Source organism: Xiphophorus maculatus, chromosome 7 (genome assembly GCF_002775205.1).
Source record: "Xiphophorus maculatus strain JP 163 A chromosome 7, X_maculatus-5.0-male, whole genome shotgun sequence".
In the NCBI taxonomy this organism is placed as follows: domain Eukaryota; kingdom Metazoa; phylum Chordata; class Actinopteri; order Cyprinodontiformes; family Poeciliidae; genus Xiphophorus; species Xiphophorus maculatus.
In genome coordinates this window covers 30,497,975-30,523,457 of record NC_036449.1, presented here as the reverse complement: position 1 = coordinate 30,523,457, position 25,483 = coordinate 30,497,975, and the positions used below count along the sequence as shown (strand labels likewise).

At 42.1% G+C, this 25,483-nt stretch overlaps 1 protein-coding gene across 8 annotated transcripts in view; it reads left to right on the top strand.

The window, feature by feature from the left end:
* The window catches only part of LOC102224286 (tensin-1-like), a 115,530-nt gene that overhangs the window by 24,093 nt on the left and 65,954 nt on the right, over positions 1 to 25,483 (top strand). For all 8 annotated transcript variants that reach the window (XM_023336797.1, XM_023336789.1, XM_023336792.1 and 5 more), the window contains exons 2-3: positions 10,680 to 10,794; positions 17,676 to 17,713. In XM_023336797.1, coding sequence (XP_023192565.1) covers positions 10,680 to 10,794; positions 17,676 to 17,713 — 153 coding nt within the window. The remainder of the gene's footprint in view (positions 1 to 10,679; positions 10,795 to 17,675; positions 17,714 to 25,483) is intronic.

The following is a 25,483-nucleotide window of genomic DNA, read 5'->3' as shown; positions in this document are numbered from 1 at the left end:
ATGCAGAAAGAAAAGAAAATACATGAAGAAATAGAAGTAGAGGAGAGAAAGAATCCTGAGGAAACACTCCAGAAGTCACCTGCAGAAAGAGAGAAAACACTAAACTTTTCTACGTTAGTGATTTTCTGACCACATCTAAATGAGAGTATTTTGAAAAGCTGCGATGGAAACACTTTTTTTGCGTCACATGAATCATGTGATCCACAACCGGATGTTACTACTGGTGGAAAAGACAAAGCAGACGACAGGAAGAAAGAGGAGGAGGATTTTTAATGACTTTTTGTATGAACAAACTTAGTCGTGTGATTTAAATTGCGTTTCTCAGTTAACAGAAACGTCGCCATTGTAAAATAGTTTTTCGACTTTAGTGAAATATTGACATTTTTGGCCGTTTGTAATGGAAGCAGGTTGTGACTGTTTACAGCTTCCTGTTGTCATCAGGACCGTCTCCACCTCCTCCTTTCCCAGCTTCAACCTCGTTTAAATCCTCTTCTCTTTCTCTCTGGAGTTATTTTGATCCCCAGCCTGTTGTAAGACGAGCGCTCCACGTTTTAAATCCAACATCTGACCCATCTGGTTGCTCTTGTTGCGTTGTGGCGATCGGTGATTTTTTTAATCTGTGGCTGGTTTCATGTTTTAAACGTGTGAAGCAGCAGAATGATGGAAGTTAACACTTTGCTCCACTGATTTATGCAACTTGTGGAGCTTTGTTTCGTCCTCCCACCCACCACCAGCAGACCCCCCGCTTTGTGTTCGCTCCACTGGACACATTCGTCTCAACCCTCCCACGGCCTGAAGACTCAGGGATTCAGAATCAAACCGAGAGTCACTTCCACCTTTATCCTGTCAGAAAAATTACATCTTTTTTACTCCTATTTTAATGAAATAGTTGGGCTTTTTAACCCCCTTTCTTAACATGAAGGTTGTGTAATTTTATAGTTTGTTGCGTAAGAAGAGTCTAATTGCCATCATTCCCACAGCTCCACATGGTTTCATTGTCCTCTGAAAACCAGATCTGGTAATTGACCCTTTGACCTCTTGCAAGGTCCACAGACGTACCTAACGGACCTTTAAACCTGTGTGGATCATGGAAGACATGATGCTGTAGAACAAAGTGTGACAATAGCAACACACCTGGCATCGGGACACTGTGAATGCCACACTATTGATCCCAGTTTACCTGAACTATCCAGAACAACAAACTCCCTTTAAAGACAGAATATCAAGGATTTCTCATGAAGAACAACCTGAAAATCCAAAATGGCATCCATCCCAGATTAGCTGCTCTTTGCTGCTACAGTGCTGTGTAAAATGCTGAGTAATGGATAGGGGTTAGCTTGTTTCGCTAGCAGCAGTTGGCATACAATGAGCACTTCCAAACTGTTTTGTTTTCCCTCTCATTATCCATGAAAATACAATTGACCTTAGCTCACCTTAAGCCTTTGCTATCACAGTTAGCATGTGTCCAAAAGCTAATTATGATTTAGATTCATTTAAAAAATCCAGAAAATATTTTTTGCCTTCTGTAATCTAAAAGATTTAAGAAATTATGGGGAAATAATTTACATCAAGAATATTTAAAACCTTGTTTATCAAGGATCAGGGCAGCTAAAGTAGAAAGCTGATGGGACCGTCTATAGGTCACATTCTATACGCTGCGGTTCTATGCTGTCACTCAGGCACGTCAGGTTCATAAACTAACTTCTATGTTTCAGGGATGACATGTTACTGGTTCTAATGATTACCCTGGTAAAGAGTAGCATTCATATTTAGTTTTAAAGCTTGATAAAACTAAATATAATATTAAATTATGTTATTTAATATTAAAACAATATTGAGTTTATCAAAAAACGTCGAATGTTTTGTTGATGTTTATCTGGAAGGCAGTGAAACTACAGCAACCCGAGAGCATAAACTCATAAATGTAGCCGCACTTTGGTCCAGCCAGGCTCTTTATGCTGACTGCTAGCACAAGGAAGCTACATCCTCTCCTCCTGCAGCTGTTAGCGCCTAGCGGCTAATGCTACGTAAGTAAACATTCATGCTTGATTCAGATTGACCTGGTTTGGCTGTTTAACTTGTTCCCAGATTGTCAGGTTTACTGGGCTGCTTACACTCAGCAACACGTCCTGAATAATGATTTGCAACTTTCACAATAAAAGCCTTAGAAATGGTGAAAAAAAATCTGGACTGTCTGAAAGTTCAGATCTTATAGGAACTGGAATTAATGACTTAATGCCATGCAGAAAACCTGAAAGTGCTATAAACATCCTGGTACTAGTGAAAATGTAAAAAAACAAAAAATAACACTAATTTATCTGCAATGTTCTTACATAATTATGGCCTAACCGTCTCCAGCTTTTCCTTGAGTAAAAAAACAAAATTCTCCATCTGCCGCCATCATATTTGAAACATAATTTTTGCCTTTCTGCTATTATTATCTGACTTGTATCCGTTTTATTGATTAATGATGTTTTGGTTCAAATATTGCTTTTGGTTTATTTTGATCTTTGTAGATTTTCAGTTGTTCAGGTTTGTTTTTCCAAGTGGTTATATTCATATTCATATCCATGAAAGCTGCAAAACTCTAATATCCTGTCTGATTAAGATGGACAGAATATCAGGACATAAACGTCATTTTCTAATATTTAGAAATAATTTTGACCTTTCAGTCACCTTGACCCCGACATGTTGAAGTTATGAGTTTAATTAAAACGATAAGAAGCCCAAAGTGACTCCCAGCAACGAGCTGCTGCGTTGATCAACCTGACGTCTCGGGTTAAACTCTCCTTTCATGGGAATGTTTCAGCAGAGCTGCTGTTGGTGTGAAAACCCAGAACCGGTTCTGGTCCAGTCTGAGTTCTGCTGCCAGACGCAGAACGTAGCGGCCAAGTCAAACTGCTGTGAAATGTCCTGCGTTTGTTTCTGCACAGATAAAAACCACAAAGCTGACCCGGTCAGCTGCAGCCTGGTTCTTCCTGACCCGGCGGGTCCGATCCGCCGGCGGGTGACCTTGACCTCTTGACCTCTGCTGTGGTTCAGACCTCCTGCAGTGGTTCTGCTGACGGTCCAGATGGTTTCATGTTGAACTCCACTGTGTGGTTCTCAGTTCGCTCTCATTCATGTTCTGCAGGAATCGTTTGTTTTCTTTGGTTCTGAAAACGGTTCACTGCTTTGTTTTGTTTAAACAGAAATCTCCTCTGTGATTTTCTCTGAAAACAAATGAAACTGAAGCTTAATATCCTGCTTTATATGGATTTATGTAACGCATACCTGAGTCCAGGCCAGGATAGCAACATGAGAAACGGAGAGGAAACAAAGACAAAACATGGAAACATGAAGAAATGATTCTGTTTATGCTAATTTACTCGTTAACATGCAGTCGCCTCATAAATATTCATCAAATTTAATAAACTTATTGGTAGAAATGAACAGCTGAATAAATCCAGAATGATTACTGTCTCTTTAAGTGGTGAGGGAAACCAGATGATGATGTCATGGTTTTGGAGACTTCTGATTGGTTAACAGAACCAGTTGAGTTAATGGGAGCCAGAACTGTTGACAGGATGGGATAGTCAAAGGCCGCTCAGCCAGACTGTCTGAACCAACGTGTCGTTTTGTTTGTGTTTCCAAACTCATAAAAAATGAATCAACTTTCATTTCTGCTGCTAGATGAAATGAACTGGAACATTTCTAGAAAACCAGCCTAAATCAATAAATGTCCTCTATGAATTATGAATGAATTCATTGAATCAGAATCTGATCATAAATAAAAGTAACTGCTGGACTCTGTCCCCAGAAAGGATGCAGCCATATGGTCCCCATGGCAGCTAGCATGTTAGCATGCTAGCCTGTTAGCATGCTAGCTGGTAAGCGCAGATGACTGCAGGCATCTGATCGGTGGGCCGCTGCCTTCTCTCTCTCTGGGTCCAGATTGTTTTATTGTTCTGACTCGGTTCTGACCCGGGCCAACTTCCTGCTGCCGGTCCGATCCGTTAGCGACGACGTTTCTGTCCGCTGCCGGATCGATATGACCTTCAGCCACAAAAGTTTCCCAGAACTGGAAACAGATCGGATTTTAGCCGAGCTGCCACCAGAACCAGAACAGTGTGGATAATGTGCAGGTTGACAAATTGCACAAAGTTGTTGCTCCACTTGTTGCTGATGGCTTTTTGAAAAAGTTTTTGCTTGTTGAGTTTTTGGAAAACTGATGCTAGATTTGTTTCTCGTGGCTTTCTTGAAAAAGTTCAGGACGTCGCTAATCGATGTTCTGAGAAAAAGTCTCTAGACAATCTGAGAACTTAAACAGATAAAGTGGAAATGTCACTCATTGGCTGCAGTGTTCTTGGCCACGCCCCTCAGTGTCTCCTGACTCCGCCCACTCTGGTAGGATTGTTTGTCTGGGGGCGGGGCCTTTAGTTCCACACTGGCGGCTCTCTGTTATAACCAGAGATTTAAATTCAGATGAGCTTCAGTTTTTTAAAGTGAAAATAATCAACAACTGCTGCTGAGAGGCGTCTTAATTTATGTTTCTGAGTGATGTCATCCGCTGCCCCAGTCAACATGGCTGCCTCTCACTGAGGTCATGTTTGAAGTGTAATCAGAGGTGAGATCGCTCTCTGCTTGCTGACGTTATTCAGCTGGAATGTCTGGTACCGGTCCGGGTCTGGAACAGTTTAACATTACCTAACCGGACTTGGTTCTGGTCCAGGTTCTGGGCCTGGTTCTGGTCCAGGCGGACGGGTCAAACTGAACGTCCTTTAAAGGAGATGTAATGAGGCTCAGCTAAATAATCGGATTTTTTATCGTTTGTTAAATTTCTTCAGTTCTGATTCAGATCCAGAGAATCTCCACAGCAGAAAGGAAACCACAGTTCATGAATTAATACCTGATTGAAATTTTGTTTCACAATCGTGTCTCCTTAGTGCTAGTGACCTTTGACCTCTCTCACCTTCAGCTTCATGCATCATAACATTATTAAAATGATTTGGTCTAGTAGAAAAGGTTCTGTGTGAAAAACAAAGTTTCATTTTGTGGTGGAGACATTTTGATCCCATCTCAACCTGTCAGTTTAAGGTCTGGTCTTTGACTAGGCCATTGGAGAGCTTGTTTCTTTTCCTTCTGTGTTGTAGATCCATTGCTGTGTTTTGGATCTTTGACCTTTGACCTGCTGACTGAGGCCTGTGGAGTCAGGCGGCGCTCCGGGGCTTCATGCCGTGACGTTGGGCTGGATCTGGTTTCCTCTTGGGAAAAATCCTTTTTTTACTTTATTATTTACAACTTTTTGAATTTTTTCTTTAAAATCTTTGTAATAGTTTATTTTTCTTTCTCTGGAGGAGGATGGACTTCAGATAGCTTGGCGATGACCTTTGAACCCTTCCCAGGTTGACAAGGTTCCTGTTGCTGACGTGTTTCTGCCTCCTGATGTTAGTATGAAACATTAAACTGTAAATATGTCTAAAAGTAACAAAAGTCCAAATAAAAACATTATTGAAGGATCTTAAACTGTTTGAAATTAGACATAAAGATTCTTTCTGCAGGAGTAAATCAGAGATGTATCAGCGAATATTGATCATTGATCAGTTTTGACAGTGTGAACATGTTAATAGTTGGTAGGAGTGATGGCAGGGTGAGGGTGCGCCGTTGTCTCATTAATGCGCGTCCGTCCACACAGTTGCTGCCTGTTAGCGCCTGTGTGCTAATGAGCGCTAGGCAGGGATTAGCGTGCGTCTCTAAGGGAACGGGGGTCAGTTCCCAGGAGGGGGGGAGAGAGGGGCCTGTTCCCACCCTGACCCCGCCTCCTGGGTCCTCTCTGCCTGTCTGGAACCATTTCCTCCCTCTGTGACCCGATTCGTCCCAACGGGTCACAGCAGGCAGAAGAGTCAGAGGTTCTGGAGAACACTGAACCAGAAAATAACCAGAGTGGGTCCCACCGGGTGCCATGGCCTCTTAGCGGCGTCCTGGCTCAGCGCTGCATGTCAACTCGGTTCTCTGAGGTCAAACATCGTTTTGTTCAGGAAGCCATCTTTGTTTTATCTTCACCTTTCAGGAAGCGCTGCATCACCAGCAGGCTGCTGACTCTGCCGGTGATACGGGGAATTAGTGCCTGGAGGCCTGATGAGGAAAGGTGTTGCACCATATTTTGACTGTATGAGCCGCTGGTGCATTTTAACACTATGCTACGCTAAAAACATAGCAGTGGGGAGACAAATGCAAAAGGAAAAATAAAGAAAAAGACAAAAGTTTATATTTTTGGATGAACATGGTGTTAAAATGCAACAGCGCCTCCTACAGTCACAACGTAGGGTGCAACAGAATATTGGGCAACGCCTGTGTGTATCGGACATCCAGCATTTCCCCCAGTAAGCTAGATTATTGTTTGTTCACTAAGACAATTGCGTTCACATCAGTCTGAGTTTGCGCTCAGGTTATATGGTTCTAATGACATGCTAACATCCATGCTAGCTAGCACCCTCCCTAGATAATAGCAGAGAATCTTGTTTCTTACAAGAACTGATTAGAAAGACACAAATTGTTCTTTAAAGTAAACATTTTTGCTCTTGGATTTAGTAAAAGTTAGAGATAAAATGGTGTTCACCTTTTCAACCAATTTTCAAAGCTTATTCATAAGTTTTTAGATTGTGAATCTACTTAATTTTCAGAATATTTTACAACAATTAATCTTCTGCAACTGCTTAGTGTTTGCTCGCTCATCAAAATAATTAAATCCAGATATTACGACTTGTCCAACATCAGTGTCTGACCTCAGAGATGCTCAGAATCCCCACAAGCCTTTTCCTACATTTTGGGTAAATTCTTCCCAGAATTTTTCATGTGGATAAACTTCAGACAGTCGTATTGCTTCCCTTTCAGAGCTTTTTCCAGGAAAACCTGAACAGAAACAGAGAGAAGAAGCAGAAAAAGTGGAGAGAAAACTTTAAAATATTGAGGGAAAGTCCGACTCTGCTCTGCTCGACTTCCTGAAACAGAATAATTCAAACAAAAACAAAACCAGTGGAGGTTGTGACCCCCCACCTCGCATTCCCAGTGGGCCTGACTGGTTCAGTTTGAGTGTGAATGGGAGAACTGGGAGACCGGGGTTGGTGAGAATGTGGCTGAATAGACAGCTGAAGCTGAGGCTGATGTTTGTCTGGACTGGAAGGAAACGCTTTGCATTTTGTTAAAAGTTGTTTACTGACGGAATGTTTCACACGGTTTCTCTGAGTGGAACGTCTAGTTAGCAGAAAGACCAAGTTTAGTTTCTTTCTCAGTGTTTTTAGTGAAAGCTTAAAGCTGTAAAATGATTCCTAAATGTTAGAACAGAGTTTTCAAAGTGTGATGTGCGTCTCCACTAGAGGGCGCCAGAGTTCTTTATAAAGTAAACCAGAAACAGAAACTGCTAACATTTAAGCAACTTCACAGCCTCTGCCAGGATCAGAACGGATCGGTTTTTAGTAAAGTGAGTAAAGCTCACTTTACAGTTGATGGATTGAACTAGGCCATCTGCGCTCCAGCAGTTTGGCCTCATGGACTTGGTTGCACACCTCCAAATTCTTGTAACTCTGCACACATTGCGTTCGCCAACTTTCTCCTAAACTGGACGATGTAGAAGGTGCTCTTGCAGAGGAGGTTCACCTGTACCGGTAATTTTGTGATCTGCCCATTAGAGCTAGTTTGGAGAACACTGCAACAGGTACAGCTGGACCTCCTCTGCCAGAGTAATTCCAAATTGTCCAGTTTGGGTGAAAGGTGGCTAATCTGATCTTGGGGGCGGGCCAGCACTCCGGGCGATGAGCGTTGGCCCGGTTCAGCACATGAACTTTAACCCCGGCCCTAAGGAGACAGTCTGGGCTAGCTGGCTCTCACACACCTCGAAAACCCCTGAGTTAGAAAATAACTCGTCCTTCTTTCCAGTAGGTGCTGCTTGAAGCTTTCAGCATGTGGAGGTGAGTGAATCTTTATAAGTGCAGACAGAGAGTCTGCATAGAGTTACATGAGGTTAAATTACTTTATTATTATTGGACCTTTGCTGAGATATGTGAGTCACACTTGCTTACATTTTGTAGCAGTTGGTGCACAAATTTTCAAGTGGATTTAGGTCTGGACTTTGACTAGGCCATTTTAAGACATGAATCTGCTCTGATCTAATCCATCCCATATTTTCTCCATATATAACCTCCACTCCAGTTTCTGGGTTTTCTTCCTGGATTTAGTTTCATCCAACTCTGACCTGCTTCACTGCCCCCACAGCATGATGCTGCCACCACCATGCTTCACCAGGAGGGTGCAGTTTTAGTTTTCATGCAGGCTACACAGTGCCAGTCTCTCCTGAGCTGCATATTGACTGACTGAACTTCAGACCATTTTCCAGTAACAGCATATAATAATAACACAAGAACATTCTAATGAACATTTAAAACTGGAACTGGAAGACATTTTAAATAAACAAACAGATGAAATGAATAAAGAAACAAACTGAGAGCAAAGCTCCAGACTGAAAACTTTTATCATCCAGGTTTTGTTAAATAGAGAAAAACAATAAATCATGCAAACGGAAATTGAGTTTGTTTTAATTTATCACGTGGTTAATAAATTAATAGATTATTGCATCAGGTCTATTTTGCTATCAGTTCATGTTTTTGACGCTGAAACTCTCTGAAGTCTCCATGGATACGAAAGCAGTCAGAGACTCCCTCGCCCCCCATGTTGTAGTTAATTCATCTGGAATCTGGAAAATGTGTTTCATGCATAAATCATCCCTAATGGCACTGAAACTTGTCACTCCCCCAACATCGTAACTCTAACTACATTCATTCCCTGCTGGGAAGGAATATATTAAATTATCTCATATATTAGATTATCTGGGTTTAGGGAGCCTTTTCCCAGAGCCTGACTGCGCCCCCTGCTGGCGGCGCTCGGCGCTGCAGCCCTGTCTCCTGCCAACATGGCGCATCCTGCACAGCCACGGTCATTATTCCAGCCTGAGCAGATTAAGCTAATCGCGTTATGTCGTAGTGAAGCGTAGCCGGCGGCGGAGAAGAGGTCCGGCTCTTCTGCTGTTACCATGACAACCCCAATAAAACAAACACTGGGCTGTCTCCAGACCTGGTAAAAGAGAAAAAAACATGATGCAGCAGTTAGAAACTTCACATGAGGAAAACTTAGCAATAACAACCAAAGAGCTTCATTTGCTCTGCAGCTTAAAGATGAAGCTCAACTTTATGTCCAAACGGCTGATTTATCACCAAACTGCAGATCTGATGATCCAGCCTCATCATAAATTACATTAAGAAGAACTTACAGGAATCTCTGGAAAAACCCTGGCGTTAGTCCAGTTTGTAGTTATCATTTAATCTCGTTAGCTCATAATGTTGCAAAAGTCAGTGTTATTCTTCACTCCCTGTAATAACCAGTTCATTCATTCATGTGAACAGATGGAAGTTTGTTCCCGGTAAACCATCATGTGACAAATGAGGAAAAAATCTGAATTAAAAAGAATTTTCAACAGATTTAGTTCTGAGTCAAACCAACCAAATCCTTTGAGCAACCTGTTCCCCTCCTGGCCTGTGGGGGCGCTGCTCCAAGAACCACTGAAGGAAACAACACAAAACAAGACACTGAGAAAACTTCCTTTTTCGCCAAATGGAAACAACAAAGGAGTGTCTGTAAGATTTCTTTTTTGTGTTTGACTAAAAACCACGACGAATTTCCCCAGCTAGCGCTAGGCTAGCATGTTTGTTTTGGTTGTATTTACCCAGAATGCCCTGCGCTGTAGTCCACTTCCTGTTTTTGGAGCGGTATCCCAAAAAATTGTGTATTTAGTGGATTTTACATTTATGTCTTGAGTGAAGGAAATGACTCTGAATGCCTATGTATGAATTAAACCTGATTGTTTTTGGGGCCATGGCCCCCCGCTAGCTCCATGTTTTTGGGGCCACAGCCCCCCGCTAGCTCCATGTTTTTGGGGCCATGGCCCCCCGCTAGCTCCATGTTTTTGGGGCCACGGCCCCCCACTAGCTCCATGTTTTTGGGGCCACGGCCGCCGCTAGCTCCATGTTTTGGGGCCACGGCGCCCGCTAGCTCCATGTTTTGGGGCCGCGGCCCCCGCTAGCTCCATGTTTTTGGGGCCACGGTGCCCGCTAGCTCCATGTTTTTGGGGCCATGGCCCCCCGCTAGCTCCATGTTTTTGGGGCCACGGCCGCTGCTAGCTCCATGTTTTTGGGGCCACGGTGCCCGCTAGCTCCATGTTTTGGGGCCACGGCGCCCGCTAGCTCCATGCTTTGGGGCCACGGCGCCCGCTAGCTCCATGTTTTTGGGGCCGCGGTGCCCGCTAGCTCCATGTTTTGGGGCCACGGCGCCCGCTAGCTCCATGTTTTGGGGCCACGGCGCCCGCTAGCTCCATGTTTTTGGGGCCACGGCCCCCGCTAGCTCCACTCTTGGAAACGGGGCTAGCGTCTGGAAAGTCTGTGATCAATTGTTTTGACAACACAATTTGTTGATTTATTTTTGACTTTCTCAGGGTTTAGTTGTTAAGTTGATCATATGCCTGCCATCACCACTAGATGTCCTCGGTTGCCATAACTACCACCTGTTTTCTCACTGAAGCTTCAGCTCCTCAGTTGAATTCACAAAGACTCTTTAAAAATGTAAAGTCTTGTTTCTGTCTCCCCGTCCTGCAGCCAGAAGAGTTGGAGGCGCTCCACTCTCACACGTTCCGGGTGAAAACGTTCAAGAAGACGAAGCACTGCGGCGTCTGCAGACAGAACATCGCGCAGGACGGACTCGTCTGCAGAGGTGAGTCAAACCCTGAATGCTAAAGCGCTACATCACCGTGGTATCTAGACAAAGCTAATTCTAACGTGATTGTACCAACATGGTATATAGCAGGAGCTAATTTAGGGCAAGCTAAGTGCACTAAACCTTTTCCAGGTCAGTAGAAACACTAAGTGAATAATTAATTCTCCTACTAGCGTGTTAGCACATTAGCGGACCACACATGCCCTCCACTCTTGATTACCAAAACTTACACTTTATTCAACTTAATGTTTACAAAACAGCCAATTAAATTTACACTTTCATAATTTATCCATAAAAGCAGAAGAGCTAAATAATTGGCTTCACTCTTATGGGCATTAGTGGAAGTGTGCCCCCTGCTGGTGATTACTGTCTCACATGGGACAGGGTTGGTCTGGAGATTTTTCGTCCCTGTAATAAATCATGTTTCATCTTTAATGGGGGTGAAAACTTTTCGCTTGCTGCCGTTGTGGAGGAGGAAGTGTCTTCCCCTGATGTTTGGTTCTGCAGAAAGCAGAGACCCGATAACTCGCTGCTGTAGTTTTCCACGCTCCGGCCGGACCGCCGCTCCATCTGCTTCCTGCCTTTCATCCCAGATCAGCAGAAATAAAACGGTGTTGACGTTCCATCCGACTCTCTGCTGAAGGAGCCCAAGGTTTTCCTTCAGTTTGGATCTTCTCAGATCACATGTCCTGGAAGAACACGAGCACTTCCTGTTTGGCTCTGCAGCTGCAGGTCATGATGATGATGATGATGATGATGATCTGGCTCCCAGCCAAACTGCTCAGATCTCCTGGAGTCAAGAAATCAAACTGGAGGAGCAAGTGAGCCCCCTGCTGGATGGGCTGAGATACTACAGCTGTTCAAAATGTTACATATTTATGAAGATAATCAAAGATTTTAGTTTCTAAATGAAGACCTTTAGTCTAGTATCAGAAGCTCTTCTTCTCTTCCTGCCGTTCTGCTTTAGTTTTCTGATCTGTATTCATAATTTATCGTGTTTCTGGAAAAAAAAATGTTCAAAGATAATATGACCAGATGGTTCTGTGTGATTGGTAGACAGCGTTGGTGATATTTAAACACCAAATATAGACTTAAAACAATAAACACACACAAAATATAATTTTCAGTGAAGCTATTGTAATGTTGATTAAAAGTAAAATAATTGACCTAAAACGGATAATAATTAGTCAGTATTTGTTTGAGTAACTTAATATTCTGAGGCTTTAAATGTTTCATTTTAATAGGTTTTATTTTCCTAACTCTGACCGTTTAGTTTAATTCCTGAGGTTTGGTTCAGGATTTTAATTTTCTGTTATTGGTTTTTATTTATTCAAGTGAATGCAGATGTAGGAATTACACTGCAAAAACAGAAAGTCTTTTTTAGTGCAAATAGGTTAGTGCACCTGAAATAAAACCAAACTAACTCAGAAGTAACTTTTCAGCAAGAAATATTAGCTTATTTTAAGTAAATTTTTGAATATTGACAAGTTGTTCCACTGGCAGATTTTTTCATTTATGGGAAAAATGTCTTATTGGTAGAAAAACAAACACCAAAAAAAAAATACTCCAGAAGAATATTTTCTAATATGAGATGAATGAATCATATTTTTAGGATTTGATTGAGATAAAAATGCTTTTATCTCTTTTGATCTTCAGTTTATGATTCCCATTTGGTGGTTACCTTGGTTACCATGGTTACCACGGAGTCAGATGAATAAAGTACATCCTGACCACCAGGAGGCAGCAGAGATGCATGAACTTGTTTCTGGTTTTCACTGTAAATTTCCCAAAAACTCCATCCTGATTGTTTAACCAGTGTGTCAGTTTTGTTGTATTAACATGAGGTGTGTGTGTGTGTGTGTGTGTGTGTGTGTGTGTGTGTGTGTGTGTGGGTGAGAAAGCAGCTGTTTAAACAAACGCAGTGACACACACAGTAAGGCGACAGAAACGGTAAACAAACAGGAGTCGCTGTCTGTTTTTGTCAGGAAGATCCGAACATGAAGCGAATCGTCAGCAGAGATTTTCTCTTCCATGTCGGGAAAACAGCAGCAGCAGCAGCTGGATGAAGGCGAGTCGTTTCCTGCTGTACTCCCACCCGGACCGGGCCGGCCGGGGGGTGGAGGGGATCCGGGGGGGCGTGGCCTGGGAGATGACGGGCGCTGTATGAGTCAGATGAAAGCTGATAATTTCTGACATTAATACCAAGGAACACAGGAAGCAACTGGACCGTCTGTCATCATCTGCACATTACAGCAGCTAATCTGCAACTAAATGGCCTAGTCAAAGTCCAGAGCTCAGTTTAGGATTCTCAGATCAGAACCCTGAGGATCAGAAGATTGGGCCAAAATTCCTCCTCATCGACCCGTCGGATTTTTTCACAGGATTGTTTTTCCATAAAAAGTTAAAAAATTAAGCGGAGCGGTTTAAGACTTATGCACAGTGAAACTGCCAGGACAGTGTGTGTGTGTTCACGGTGTGTGTGTTCACGGTGTGTGTGTGTTCACGGTGTGTGTTCATGGTGTGTGTGTTCACGGTGTCAACAGAACGGGGAAAGTGGGCGGGGAGGAAGAGCCCCGCCCTTGGATTGTGTTCGGCGGTCCGAAGTGGACCCGCCCGGACCCGAGGGGGAAACGGTCCGAGGAGAACCAGGGAACACCGCCCCCCTCTTCCTCCTCCTCTTCCTCTCTGCTCTCCCTGCCTAAGAAGGGAAAGTCGGACCGGCTCGGTCCGCTCTGTAGTGCCGCTCTGCTCTCACCCAATAAGGAAGTTCTGGCCGTCCTCCATGCGGGCCTGGACCGAGCCTCACCGGGGAGTTCTGGCCCGGCTGACCGGTCCTGCTGCTTATCGGGCCGACAGACCAGAGGAGGCTGAAATCACAGAACCATCAGAACCAAACCAAATCAAGCTGACCGGAAACAGACACAGAACCGGGCCCAGAACAGAACTGGTACTGCAGTTTTTAGTGAATAAAATCACAGTAATAAAATAAAGTTGTAAGTTTATAAGGAAGTCGTTTTGATCAGAATCTGATTATTTCTGCTGCTGATAATAATTTGATCCTGATGTTTTCAAGATTAATTATCTCATTATTTGTAAAACCAATAATTATCAGGTAAAAACCTGAAAATTAGTTTTTCTTTTCAATGCTGAATGTTCACTGAGTGAATAAATAAAAATAAAAGCTTCTGCATTTTAAAAAATGGATTTTTAATGGGAGTTTGTCACCAAAGAAAAATATCATTTGGAAAAGAAAAGCAATTAAAAGTTTAATTTGCATTGATGCAAAAATAAAACGTCCAGAAACTAAATGGAATAAATGGAGGATCAGAAAAATAGAAGAAAAGCAGGAAATCTAATTCAAAGTCTTTATTTATTCTGTTATTCAAAACAATTAAAATCAGTTATTTAATCTGAGCTTTGATTGAATCATGATAATCAGCTCATGTTTCTGCTGTGACTCTGATATTCCTGTCGCCATGGCGAAGACGGCGCTGGGAACCCGGCGGGTCGCGGTGCCACCCGCGCGCCGAGGCCTGTAATCAGGAGTTTCTGACCCGACATGCCAGGCGGTTCTGAAATAGAACCCAAACGGGCCGTGATGTAATTACACATCAGCTTCCCACCGTCTCCACAGCAGCCGGTTGACACGCCTGAAATCTGTATTCGCACCGCTTCAACAGGAAGTACTCGCACCGCTTCAACAGGAAGTACTCGCACCGCTTCAACAGGAAGTACTCGCACCGCTTCAACAGGAAGTACTCGCACCGCTTCAACAGGAAGTACTCGCACCGCTTCAACAGGAAGTACTCGCACCGTTTCAACAGGAAGTACTCGCACCGCTTCAACAGGAAGTACTCGCACCGCTTCAACAGGAAGTACTCGCACCGCTTCAACAGGAAGTACTCGCACCGCTTCAACAGGAAGTACTCGCACCGCTTCAACAGGAAGTACTCGCACCGCTTCAACAGGAAGTACTCGCACCGCTTCAACAGGAAGTACTCGCACCGCTTCAACAGGAAGTACTCGCACCGCTTCAACAGGAAGTACTCGCACCGCTTCAACAGGAAGTACTCGCACCGTTTCAACAGGAAGTACTCGCACCGCTTCAACAGGAAGTACTCGCACCGCTTCAACAGGAAGTACTCGCACCGCTTCAACAGGAAGTACTCGCACCGCTTCAACAGGAAGTACTCGCACCGCTTCAACAGGAAGTACTCGCACCGTTTCAACAGGAAGTACTCGCACCGCTTCAACAGGAAGTACTCGCACCGTTTCAACTTTTCCACATCGTCACGGTTCATCAAACGTTGCAGTTTTTAATATTATTTTATGCGTAAAGTCAGTTTATAAGTTACTTGAAATAACTGCAATTACTTCCAGAAGTAGAAGAGTCAGAATGGCCTAGTCAAAGTTTAGACCTTCATTCAATCACTCTGGCTGAGCTTGACTTTCAGCTTGTTGGTGCTCAACAAATTTAATAGAACTGCCACTAGGTGAGGTTCTGTACAGAATATAAATGCACGCCCCACTTTTCAGATTTTTAATTTGTGAAAAAAATAATTTCTCTTCAGTTTTGTTCCGTAACATAAAATCATAATAAAAAAAACTTCGAATTTTGTGGAAAAATTGTCAATATTTACACTTAAAGTTCATCATTTGATGCTTTTATATTAACTTTTTGTCCTATTATTACAGCGTTGTCCAAAGTGTGGCCCGGGGGCCGTTTCTGGCCGTTGGACTGCAATAATGGGGCCCCCAACCTCAATTTAAAAATGCTTAATAAGAGTAAAATTTCTAAATATTTCCAATGTAATTTTATTGCAATAGAAAATATCAAATAAGTTTTATAATAAACGAAAAGCCGACTGTTCTGGACCCAAATCAGCTTTTATTTAATGTCTTAAAACTTGACTAAAAGTTAGCAAGTGACAAATCCTGTTTTTATAACAAAGTAAATTTCAGTTAGTTGAGCTAAAAAAATCAAACCTAGATTTCTTTCTTTTAACACAACAAAATCATTTTTAAATTTTGCATTTGCAATAAAAAACATCCGTTTCCTACAAAAATAAAAATAAAAACTTTTTTTGGCCACCAAGTGACAGAAAGTTTGGACACGCCTGTATTAGTCGATCAGTAACTTGACTCTGTGAGTGTTCATCCGGATCAATATTAGTTTCATAAAACAAACATATTTTGTTGCAGATTATTGAGTCTGACTTCAGAACCAGAACCGGGCCGTGTTCTCGTTGGTATCGGATGTTTACGCGCGGCTCGGCGGTCTGACGGCCGGCCGGAGGAATGCGTCTGGCCTCAGGAAGAATAACTCATTACAGGAGGAGGAAAGCCTTCCAGGAAAAGCACACGGCGCTCCGCTTTGTTTGGAAAGCCGACACCTCTGCCGTGTTTGGGTTCCTGGTTCTTCCTGAGGTTCTGACGGTTTACGAGCTGCTGGTCCAGGTGCTCCAGTCGGCCCAGTCTCTGGTCCCGGCCTGGTGGGAGTCCACAGAGGGGACATGGAGACGGAGGGCCAACACGTCCAAATGGATGAAAAACAAAATACATTTACCCTGATTTGTTATTTTAGATTTGAATTCTCGGTTTCGGACCTTTTAAGGTTCGTTCTTATGTAATCGGAATGAATCCTGAAACAGAATCAGGAGGGAAACTTTTTATGGGTATGAAAATTAATCCAACACAGTTATGAAAGCTTGTTTTTGGTTTGGTTGTTTTCCAGTTGAATTCATTTCTGAACATCTTTGAAATCCATTTAGATCCATGAAGCTTTCACTGAAAACCAGCTAACTGGTGAGCGCACAGCCGCTATAGCTGAGCCAATTTTATCTTGGCTCTCTAGCTAATTTTGAAAACATTCAGCACACTTGGTTCCTCTAAATACATTTTTCCAGGTAGAAGCTGAAGTGCTATTTTACCGTATTGTTTTGGAAACATTCAGTTTAATAAAGTTCAGCATCTGTTTTGAAGTTAAAGTTTTAATAATCGACTGTTAAGAATTCATCAATGTTAGCCGCTACTGTGTTGGTAGGTGAGCAGTTACCAATTCTGCCCTGTGGAGGGCGATATAACACACCATCGATGTAAGGGTATCAACAGGATTTAAATTAGTGCCTTAGCATTAGCTTCCACTAATTATTATGTAGGAAAATCACATTAGCATAGCATACTAATGTTTAAAATCAGTGCTTTAGGGTTAGCATAGCTAACTCTTTGGTTAGCGGTGCCCAGCATAGCAGTTGTTGTTCAGGAAGTGATTCTTTGGACCGACTGTTCTCTCATGGTTTCAGTTTTGTAGCTGCTGAGTGTTGCTAACTCTGCTGCTGATTTAGCCTGGATGGAGAACGCGAGGAGTGCATAAATATAAATGGCTAACTAATTGAATAATCCTTAACAGTCGATAACCAAAACATGAACACAGATATTTAACTTTATTCAACTGAAAGTTTACAAAACAGCCACATAAATTAGAGCTTTAGGATTTATCCAAAAATTAATTCAGGAGAAGAGCGCTAAATGTTAAAGTGCTAAAGAGCTAAGCTAAAAAGTAGCTTCGATATTAGCATATTAGCGGACGTTTGCTCACCACTGTTAACCGGTTTCCGGACAAAGCTTCATGAGTTCAAATGGATCAGAAATGATAAATTAAAGCTAAGTGTGCTAAACATTTTTCAAAGTCAGCAAAAGAGCTAAGTAGAAAATTAGCTCGGCTATTTTTAGCCCATTTTCAGCACTTTAGCTGATTTTTCATCCTTCTGCTCGTGTTGAGATGCTGGGCAGGTCCAGCTGCACAGAAAAGCCTGTTGGGGCGTTTTCATCTTAAGTGTCTGTGGAGTTAATCTTGTTTCTCTCTGTGTTTTCTCCAGTGTGCCGAACGGCGTGCCACAAGAAATGTGAAGCCAAGGTAAGAAGCAGGTCGTTCTTCACCTCCAGACTCCAAAGGGAAGCAAGTGTCTTGATGAAAAGCTGACTTTGGGCTGGAGTCGGCTTCCTTTTAGGGCCTGTAGATGTGGAGAGGAGGGGGGGTCTCTGGAGAGTTTATGGTTCAGGAGGAGAAAAAGAAATGCTAAGAATGTCTAAACAAGCTCTGAATGTACCAGAATATGTTTACATTGGATGAGCTTCTGCGTGTAGGAGATCGCCTCAGGTCTAAAAATAAAGCCCTCTGGATGGAGCCGTTTGATCCTCTGAATCATCTTCCTGTTAGAGAAAGATGCCATTTAGCTTTACAGCTAAATCCGGCCCAAACGCATCACCCTCCTCATCCAGCAAGAAATCATTTCTTAAGAAAGATGGCTGGGTGCCATTTAACCTAAACCTTACTGCAGCGTTTGAGCTCAAACTCACAAAGACGACTGCATTAAGTCATCGGTTCTGATTCTGTCCGACCCGCTCCGGTCTTTATGCAGATGAAGATCACAGTGTGCTGAACAAACGCGGCTCACAGTCGATGATAGCGTTCAGGAAGCCGCAGGCGACGCAGACGTCCAGAACGAACAAATCAGCCACTTTCCATCTCCAAACCCGCAGCATTATTTCCTTTTCTAAACATTTTGGCTGATATTTGTCATCACTTTGGACAGGAAGTAATTTGCTAACAAGCCTGAGATGAAAAACAAGGGAGTGACTGCGACAGGGTCAGGCGTGATCGCTATCGGCTCTCAGTCCAGACTGAAGCAGAGGATTGTTTTTAAAAGCAGAACCAAAACTGGTTCCATAAACCACCTTGTGGATAATATTAGCTTCATATTTAACCTCCAAACAAATGGTCATCAGACCTGTTTGTTCACAGCTGGATGTAAAATATGTGTTCAGTCTTGTTTGCAAAACTTCTCATCAAGGTGACGACGGAAAGGAGCCAAAAACAGCAGCGAAGGGAAGCAGAGCGCGATTAGAAACGGCAGGAATTTCCTCTAAAAGTCTGAATCCTTCGGCTTTTCCTCCATTTTGTTTGGAAAATGTTTTCAAAAGGCTGAAGCTTCATTCTGCCAGAGGTGCATTTCCATTTTCAGTAAAAAAAAACAACAGATAAACATATTAATTTCCACAAGAAATGAGAACAAAACAGGCTAATTAAATCCTGCTAACTGATGTTAGCACAAGGTTTTAAGGCCTGATGTTGATATGAGTCATAAACAATCAAGATGCAAAGAAAATGTTTTGTAGGTTTAGTTTGTTGTAGAGAGGTTAATATGCAGCTTTTTGAGAATAGTGTTTGATACTTAGTTATTTTAACTAGTAGTCGACACATTTCTGCTAATTTGCTAATAGCCGAGCTAATTCTTTATGTGCATTTTTGCTAATGTTGAAAAATATTTAGCGTAAGTGCTTTACTTGGCTGTTTTGTAACCTTTCACAGTTTGACTTCTGTGTTGAAGCTTAAGACGTTTATATTCATACTTTTATTTTGAAGAGGGTGAAAATTGTTCCATTTAAATTCTAGTGAATGTTTAACACTGGAACTGAAAGACGTAGAAAGAAAGTAACCATAAATCAAGCAAATGGAAATTATTGATCTCATCTTGATTTATCACGTGATTAATTGGTTTATTGCTTATTGTATAAACACTTTCTGCTGATACTCAAGGCTAAAGATTTGATTTCCAGACATGAGGCTCAGATGTTGCAGAGTGAAGAGAAAACACAACTTTTGATGTTTAGCACGACGTCATCAGCATACAGCTGGACATGAGAACTGCCAGCAGCTTAGACTCCATCATTAATGTAGACAGAAAAAGGTTTGGCCAGAAATGGAGCCCTGAGGCATACCTGTGGATGTTTTACATGGTTCTGATGAGATGTTTTCAATCGTCAGCTGTTGGATAATAGATGAAGTCAAACTCTCCACCCAGAACTTTATGACGTCAGATGGCATCAAACCATGAAGAAGCTCTGTGGTTCGTTTCGGTTCAGTAAAATATAGAACAAGATAACTGCTATGATTAATGTCCTGATATTTTGTTTGTTAAATTATTGACAGCAAATTCACCAAATCATCCCGAGATGGAAACTAAGACTTTGTTTTTCTAGAGCAGTAATGACATCTATCTGTTGAGAGGGAAACGGTTTTGATCCTCCGTTCAGAAGGAAAAATGTCCATAAAGCAACGTGCAGTGACACGCCCACCTGCTTCCTCATGTTTTTCATTCCTTACTTCAGGATAATGAAGCACTTGTTTTCAATTTTCCAGCTCTTTAAATTCTCCAGATGAATGTTTTGACAAAGTGGAGTCTGGATGACTTTGTTATTTCAGATTTGTTGTTTGTGACCCTTCAGTTCTTTCAGCGGGTTCAGGGTCCTGTTAAAGGCCTCTGGCGCGCTGATGAATGTGTTCCCCTTCATTCCCACCTTTGTGCCAAAGGAAACGCTCATATCTCCTTCTGAGGAGCTAATTATGAAAACATTTCCAGTCATAGTTGAGCTTTTTCTTCATGCTGAGCAGGTGTGAGACTCTCTACTGGAACTTTTAGAGGACAAATCAATTTATGCAGCAATAAATAACAATCACAGTGATTGGTTGAGTCACTGCCCTGTCCTACAGAAAGTTTTATGGCTATTTTGGTAATGGGTGCAAATCAGGAGCTAATATTTCTGAGGTATTTGAGTGGAAAAACATTCAGTGGTGCAGCCAGCAATCATTTCAAACAGCTTAATGTTACCAAGTCAGGGTCCTTAAAACACTTAAAAAAATCTGTTTCTGCCTTTTACTGGTGAAAAGCTATTTTGGACTTGAGGTGTTGAAGACAGGCAAGTCAGACGTTTTTCCAACATTTTTCACATATTTGAACGATCATCTGAAGATATAAATTTCCTGCTTCAGCCAGGAAAACAACACTCCACCTTTCCTTTGTTATTTATTACCTCCAAACCGTTCAAACACCTGCAGGCACACATGTGAGGAGATTTAAAAATATATACAATCAGATAAATATTGGTTAGCTCAACCCAAATGAAAGGGTTTGTCTAAGTATCCACATATTAATATTAAATTATTGGTAATATAAACGCATTTACTTCACAACTGTATAAAGTATTTTAATTAAAAGTTCTAGAACAACATACATCATTACTTTCTCCTTTTAAACCTTTAGTACCAGTTATAATACAGTTTTACAGCAGGCTGGGCTAAAGGGGGGTAGCTGTTAATGTCAAGCTAGCATGCTATGTAGCGGCTAGCTAGCATGTTGATAGCCATAATGCTACAGCCAAAAACAAAGCATTTTTGTTTGCGTAGCAGCATAGATTATTAGATTGAAATAATTTTCCTCTGAAACTTTTCTAGGAACCCGACAAATGTTGTTAAAAGAAGCCCAAATTTTACCAACCCGCAAAAAGTTGTTTTTTCCATCTGAATGTTTTGGAAAGTAGAAATGGTCCCTCAAATCGGTGCAGGTGAACCTGCTCTGCCAGAGCGCCTTCCAGGTCGGCCATTTTGAGAGCAAGGTGTTCTGGTAGAAGTGTCGGTCATATCAGTGGGACGATCTGTTCATACGGAGCCACAGTAGCTGCAGAAAGAGACTGATTAAAGACAGGCGCAGCCAGCAGCTATCATGCTAACTCAATTAGCAGTCAGCGGACAGAACACATGCTCAGCAGCCTGCTCTCCAAAACATCAAGAGGCTCAGCACGCTGATTTCCCAGCAGAGAACATCTTAAACATCCACTAAGAGGTGTTGAAAAGTGTCAAACTAGAACGTTTCTGGTATTTAAAGCAGTGAGTTTAGCGTTAAATGAGCCGTTTGAGCTCAGGTATGCTAATAACAGGGCAGCTAGCTGCACTGATCTGTAGCAAGAGCAACAATCTGTCATGTTCTCAGCTGCAGCAGCAAACAGCTTTCACAACCAGCACTGGCTGCCGGCCATGAGTTTGGTAAGAGTACAGTAGTGAAATGTGCTTAGATACAGCGGAGAAAACAAACAGGAACGCCCAGCGCTGCACGCCATGGAGTAATCAGGAGTTTAGGGAAGGAATGCCAACAATAGGCCAAGTGAACGACGGAGACAGTGATGGAGGAGCCGGGATTTAAAACGCCACTCCCCAGATCTGCCTGCAGCATCAGAACGTTCTGCGTTTCTGTTTACACACATGAACGTTTCACCTCCTCTTTTGGCTGAAGACGACCCCATCGCTTCGGTTTGGCCCTTTCTCCTTCAGATCCCCACCCAGAAATCTGCTACATGCTCGTTGCTGCCAGGCGCAGGATTTTCCTGATGCAGCAGGAGCGGAGGCGCTCTGATGCTGTCTGGGAAAGCCTGAGTCAGACTCTGGAACCGGACCGGACCGGACCGCTCTCTCTCTCTCTCTCTCTCTCATTAACTTTTCATCTTTCTGTCTGGATATCGAGAAGTGAAACAATCCTGGAGAAACATGGATTTTATGTTGTGTATTGATTTCATGCTTCAGTTTTAGAGATTTTTCACAGATTTTTTTACTTAAGTTTTTATAATTTTCAAAGGTTTTTATTGAGAAATATGTGAATCTAATCTGCGACAGACTGGTGACCTGCCCAGGTGACCCCGCCTCTCGATCGGAACGTTAGCTGGAGTGGCAGCAGCTCCTCCAGACCCGACTGGGGATCAGGTGTTAGAAAATGGATGGATGTGAATCTAATTCAGTCGACTGTCAGTGTGATGATCTGGAAACATTAAAGAGTAGCTAACGCCAAATAAACTAATAAACTGTTTTTGTGTATAAATTGACTAAATATGTTCTTTAGGGCTCTATCTTTATGTTTCTGTGAAAATTGTGACTCTAATACCAAACTGTGTGTGCTGCCCTCTGTGGGTAGAAGTTAGCTACTGCAGTTGATTTTTAAATTTTTTTAAAGTCTCAATTTATTGTTAGTTTCTCCTTTCAAAACAAGTTGCTAGATTTGGCACTAATCAATTTTTGTCAAAATTTGTCACTAGTTGCTTTTTAAAATAAGCCATAGATTTGAGGCTAGTCAATTTTTTCAATATTGTTGCTAGTTTTTTTAAAGATCTGACGATATTCCCTTTTTTGAAAACTTTGCTCATTTATTGCGAGTCACTTTTCCAAATAAGTCTAAGTTGTCGCTTGTCGATCTTCTTTTTTAAATAAATTGCGAGATTCGTCACGTTTTAAAACATTTGCTAGATACGTAGCTTGTTGATTTGTTACTAGTTACTTTGTCAAAAGAGTTGCTAAATATGTGACAGCTAAATAGTTGTCAGGTTGGGTACCTGACCCCTGACCCCTCCACTCATCCAGACTCTTGGCCACGCCCCTCTATGTCTCTCGGCTCCGCCCTCTTTGGTCGAATTTTTCCAGAATTGTCTGGGGGCGGGGCTAAACCTTTACATCGGGTTTACTTCCACTTTAGAGTTTGTGAAACCAGAATCTTCTGGTTAGAACAGATAAAGGAATATGAACATCCCCACATCATAACACCTGAGCCGCCGTGCTTCACAGTTGGATTCAGTGTTTGCGGATCAGGTAACAAACTCTGGACCCAAACGCAACAATGTTGCCGTTTCGGCTCTTCCATCCGTTTGAATCGTCGTTTTCTGTTTCCCCAAAATTGGAGGTAATTAAAACTCTGCAGCCTCAGTTTGATTCTACGTTTTTCACAGTATTCTCCTTAAAATCATTTGCAGTGAAACATTTGACTCCATTTCAGTCAAAAATCCAACCAACCAACATCTGCTGCCTTCGTCTTCGCCTGCTGGAGGAGCTGCGTCACCGACTGAACAAGACAGTCTTATTATTTTAATACTTATAATTAATGATTCATTTACACAGAATCATCAGCTGCTGTTCAACACTGTTGGGTTTCTGTTACTGAACTACAGCTCATAGTAAATTGATTGGCGACTGATCAGATGGCATCCTGCTGTGACGTAAAGCGTCCATGAAGCTCCAGGTCTGGAGGGAAGAGGCGCTCCGTTATTCTGGCCTGAAAAGTGAAAGAGAAACTTTAGTTCAGTCAGAGGTTTGAGTTACACCTCAGGAGCTGGAGACATAATCCCAGCGATGCTTTTTTCTGATGGTTCAGGTATAAAACCAGCCGTCTGTCCTTCCTTCCTTCCTTCTTTGTCATTAATAGCGAATGAAATGTCCCGACATCTGGGAGCGAGACTGCAGTTAAAGGTGCTGCCTTCCATGTAATTACCTCCTGCCAGCATCAAAGCGAAACGGCGGCCATGTTTTCCATGTCAACGTATAATTTTTAATGTGCAGCAAATTTGCAGCAAACATTCCTGAGTCTGTTTGTTACTGGGAAACAGCAGAGGAGGCTCTGAAAGCAGCTGCTGCCATCGGCTCTGAGCGGATTCAACTTTTAAAGGTTATAAAGGTTCCCTTTAGGTGTTCTGGTGTCACTGGTTTCACTGGTTTTCCCCAGCCTCGCGGCTCGTTTGCAGAAATCCCACAGCCTGGGATGATGGAGAGAAATCCACTGAAACGCTTCTGATTGCTGTAATTACTCCGCGTCTTTATACTCGACGTTCAGCCGCTTTACATCAGAAACTTTCCACTTCAAAGCCAAACTCTCAGCAATTTCCATGTTTTGGTTTCTGCCAGGCTGATTAGCAGGATATTATACACATTTAACTGTTAGTTTTACGGTTCTGCTCACCTTTCCAAGGCGAGGCAGAGAGCAGCAGCAAACCTTAACAAAAATATGTGATTTCCTTTGAAAAATGTCTCATAATGGAGCGAATTTCAATAATATGAAGTCATAGTTTTAATTTTCTATGTGAGTTTTTATGGAAAAGAAAGTAACTCACTGTTAAATAAAAATGACTAAAGTGTCTAACAGGTACTGAAGAGTTCATAAACACACCACATTTCATATAAAGTAATATTTATTAATCCCAAAGAGAAACATTAAATATAATATTATCTTCAGAGAGTTGTTGTGGATGTTTATGCTGCAGCAGCAGTCAGTGTTACAGTGAATCTGAAAAGGCCTCTGACTGAAAAACAGTCAACATGCTAACAGCTCAACATCCAGGTGACGTGTTGCCATGGTAACATGTCCTGGTTGTAGGGACCGGTTATTATAATCGTACAGTTTATCGTTATCATTACGAGAAACAATATTGTTTATTTTCATTACGAAAAAAGTTAGCATGATAAAAATTCAGATTTACTTCCCCGATAAACTGAGAATTTTATAAATCAAAAACCTGCCGACATGTTTAGATTTCTTTCAGATTTATGAAATTAATTGTTAAATGTGTGAAACTTGTGAACTTTTCTGAAAATATTAATAATTTTCTTCCATCCGTGTCTCATTGAACCGGCGTCTCCAAACCGTTAGCTTAGCTCTGCACTGCCTCCAGTCAAAAGCCTCTTTCATGCCAGTTCCTCTCATGTGGCAGATGTGCAGAAAGTGAGAGTTACGGTCTGTGTGTGTGTGTGTGTGTGTGTGTTGCAGGAGGGCGACTCATATTTAACCTGTAACCTGAGAAGCTGATAACAAGCAGAGAATGAGGAATGAGCTTATGAGAACATCAGAGTCAGAAAAGTTTCTGTTCCTCTGCTTTCCTTCTCTTATGTGGGAAATTAAATTTCTTTCTCTCTTATTTCATGTCTGGGTTTGGATCTAGATTTGTAGGTCTAGGTTTGGGGGTAATTTTTGTTTGGGTTTGTTTGAATTTGGGTCTAGATTTGGGGGTTTGGGGGTCTAGTTCGGAGTTTGGGGATGTT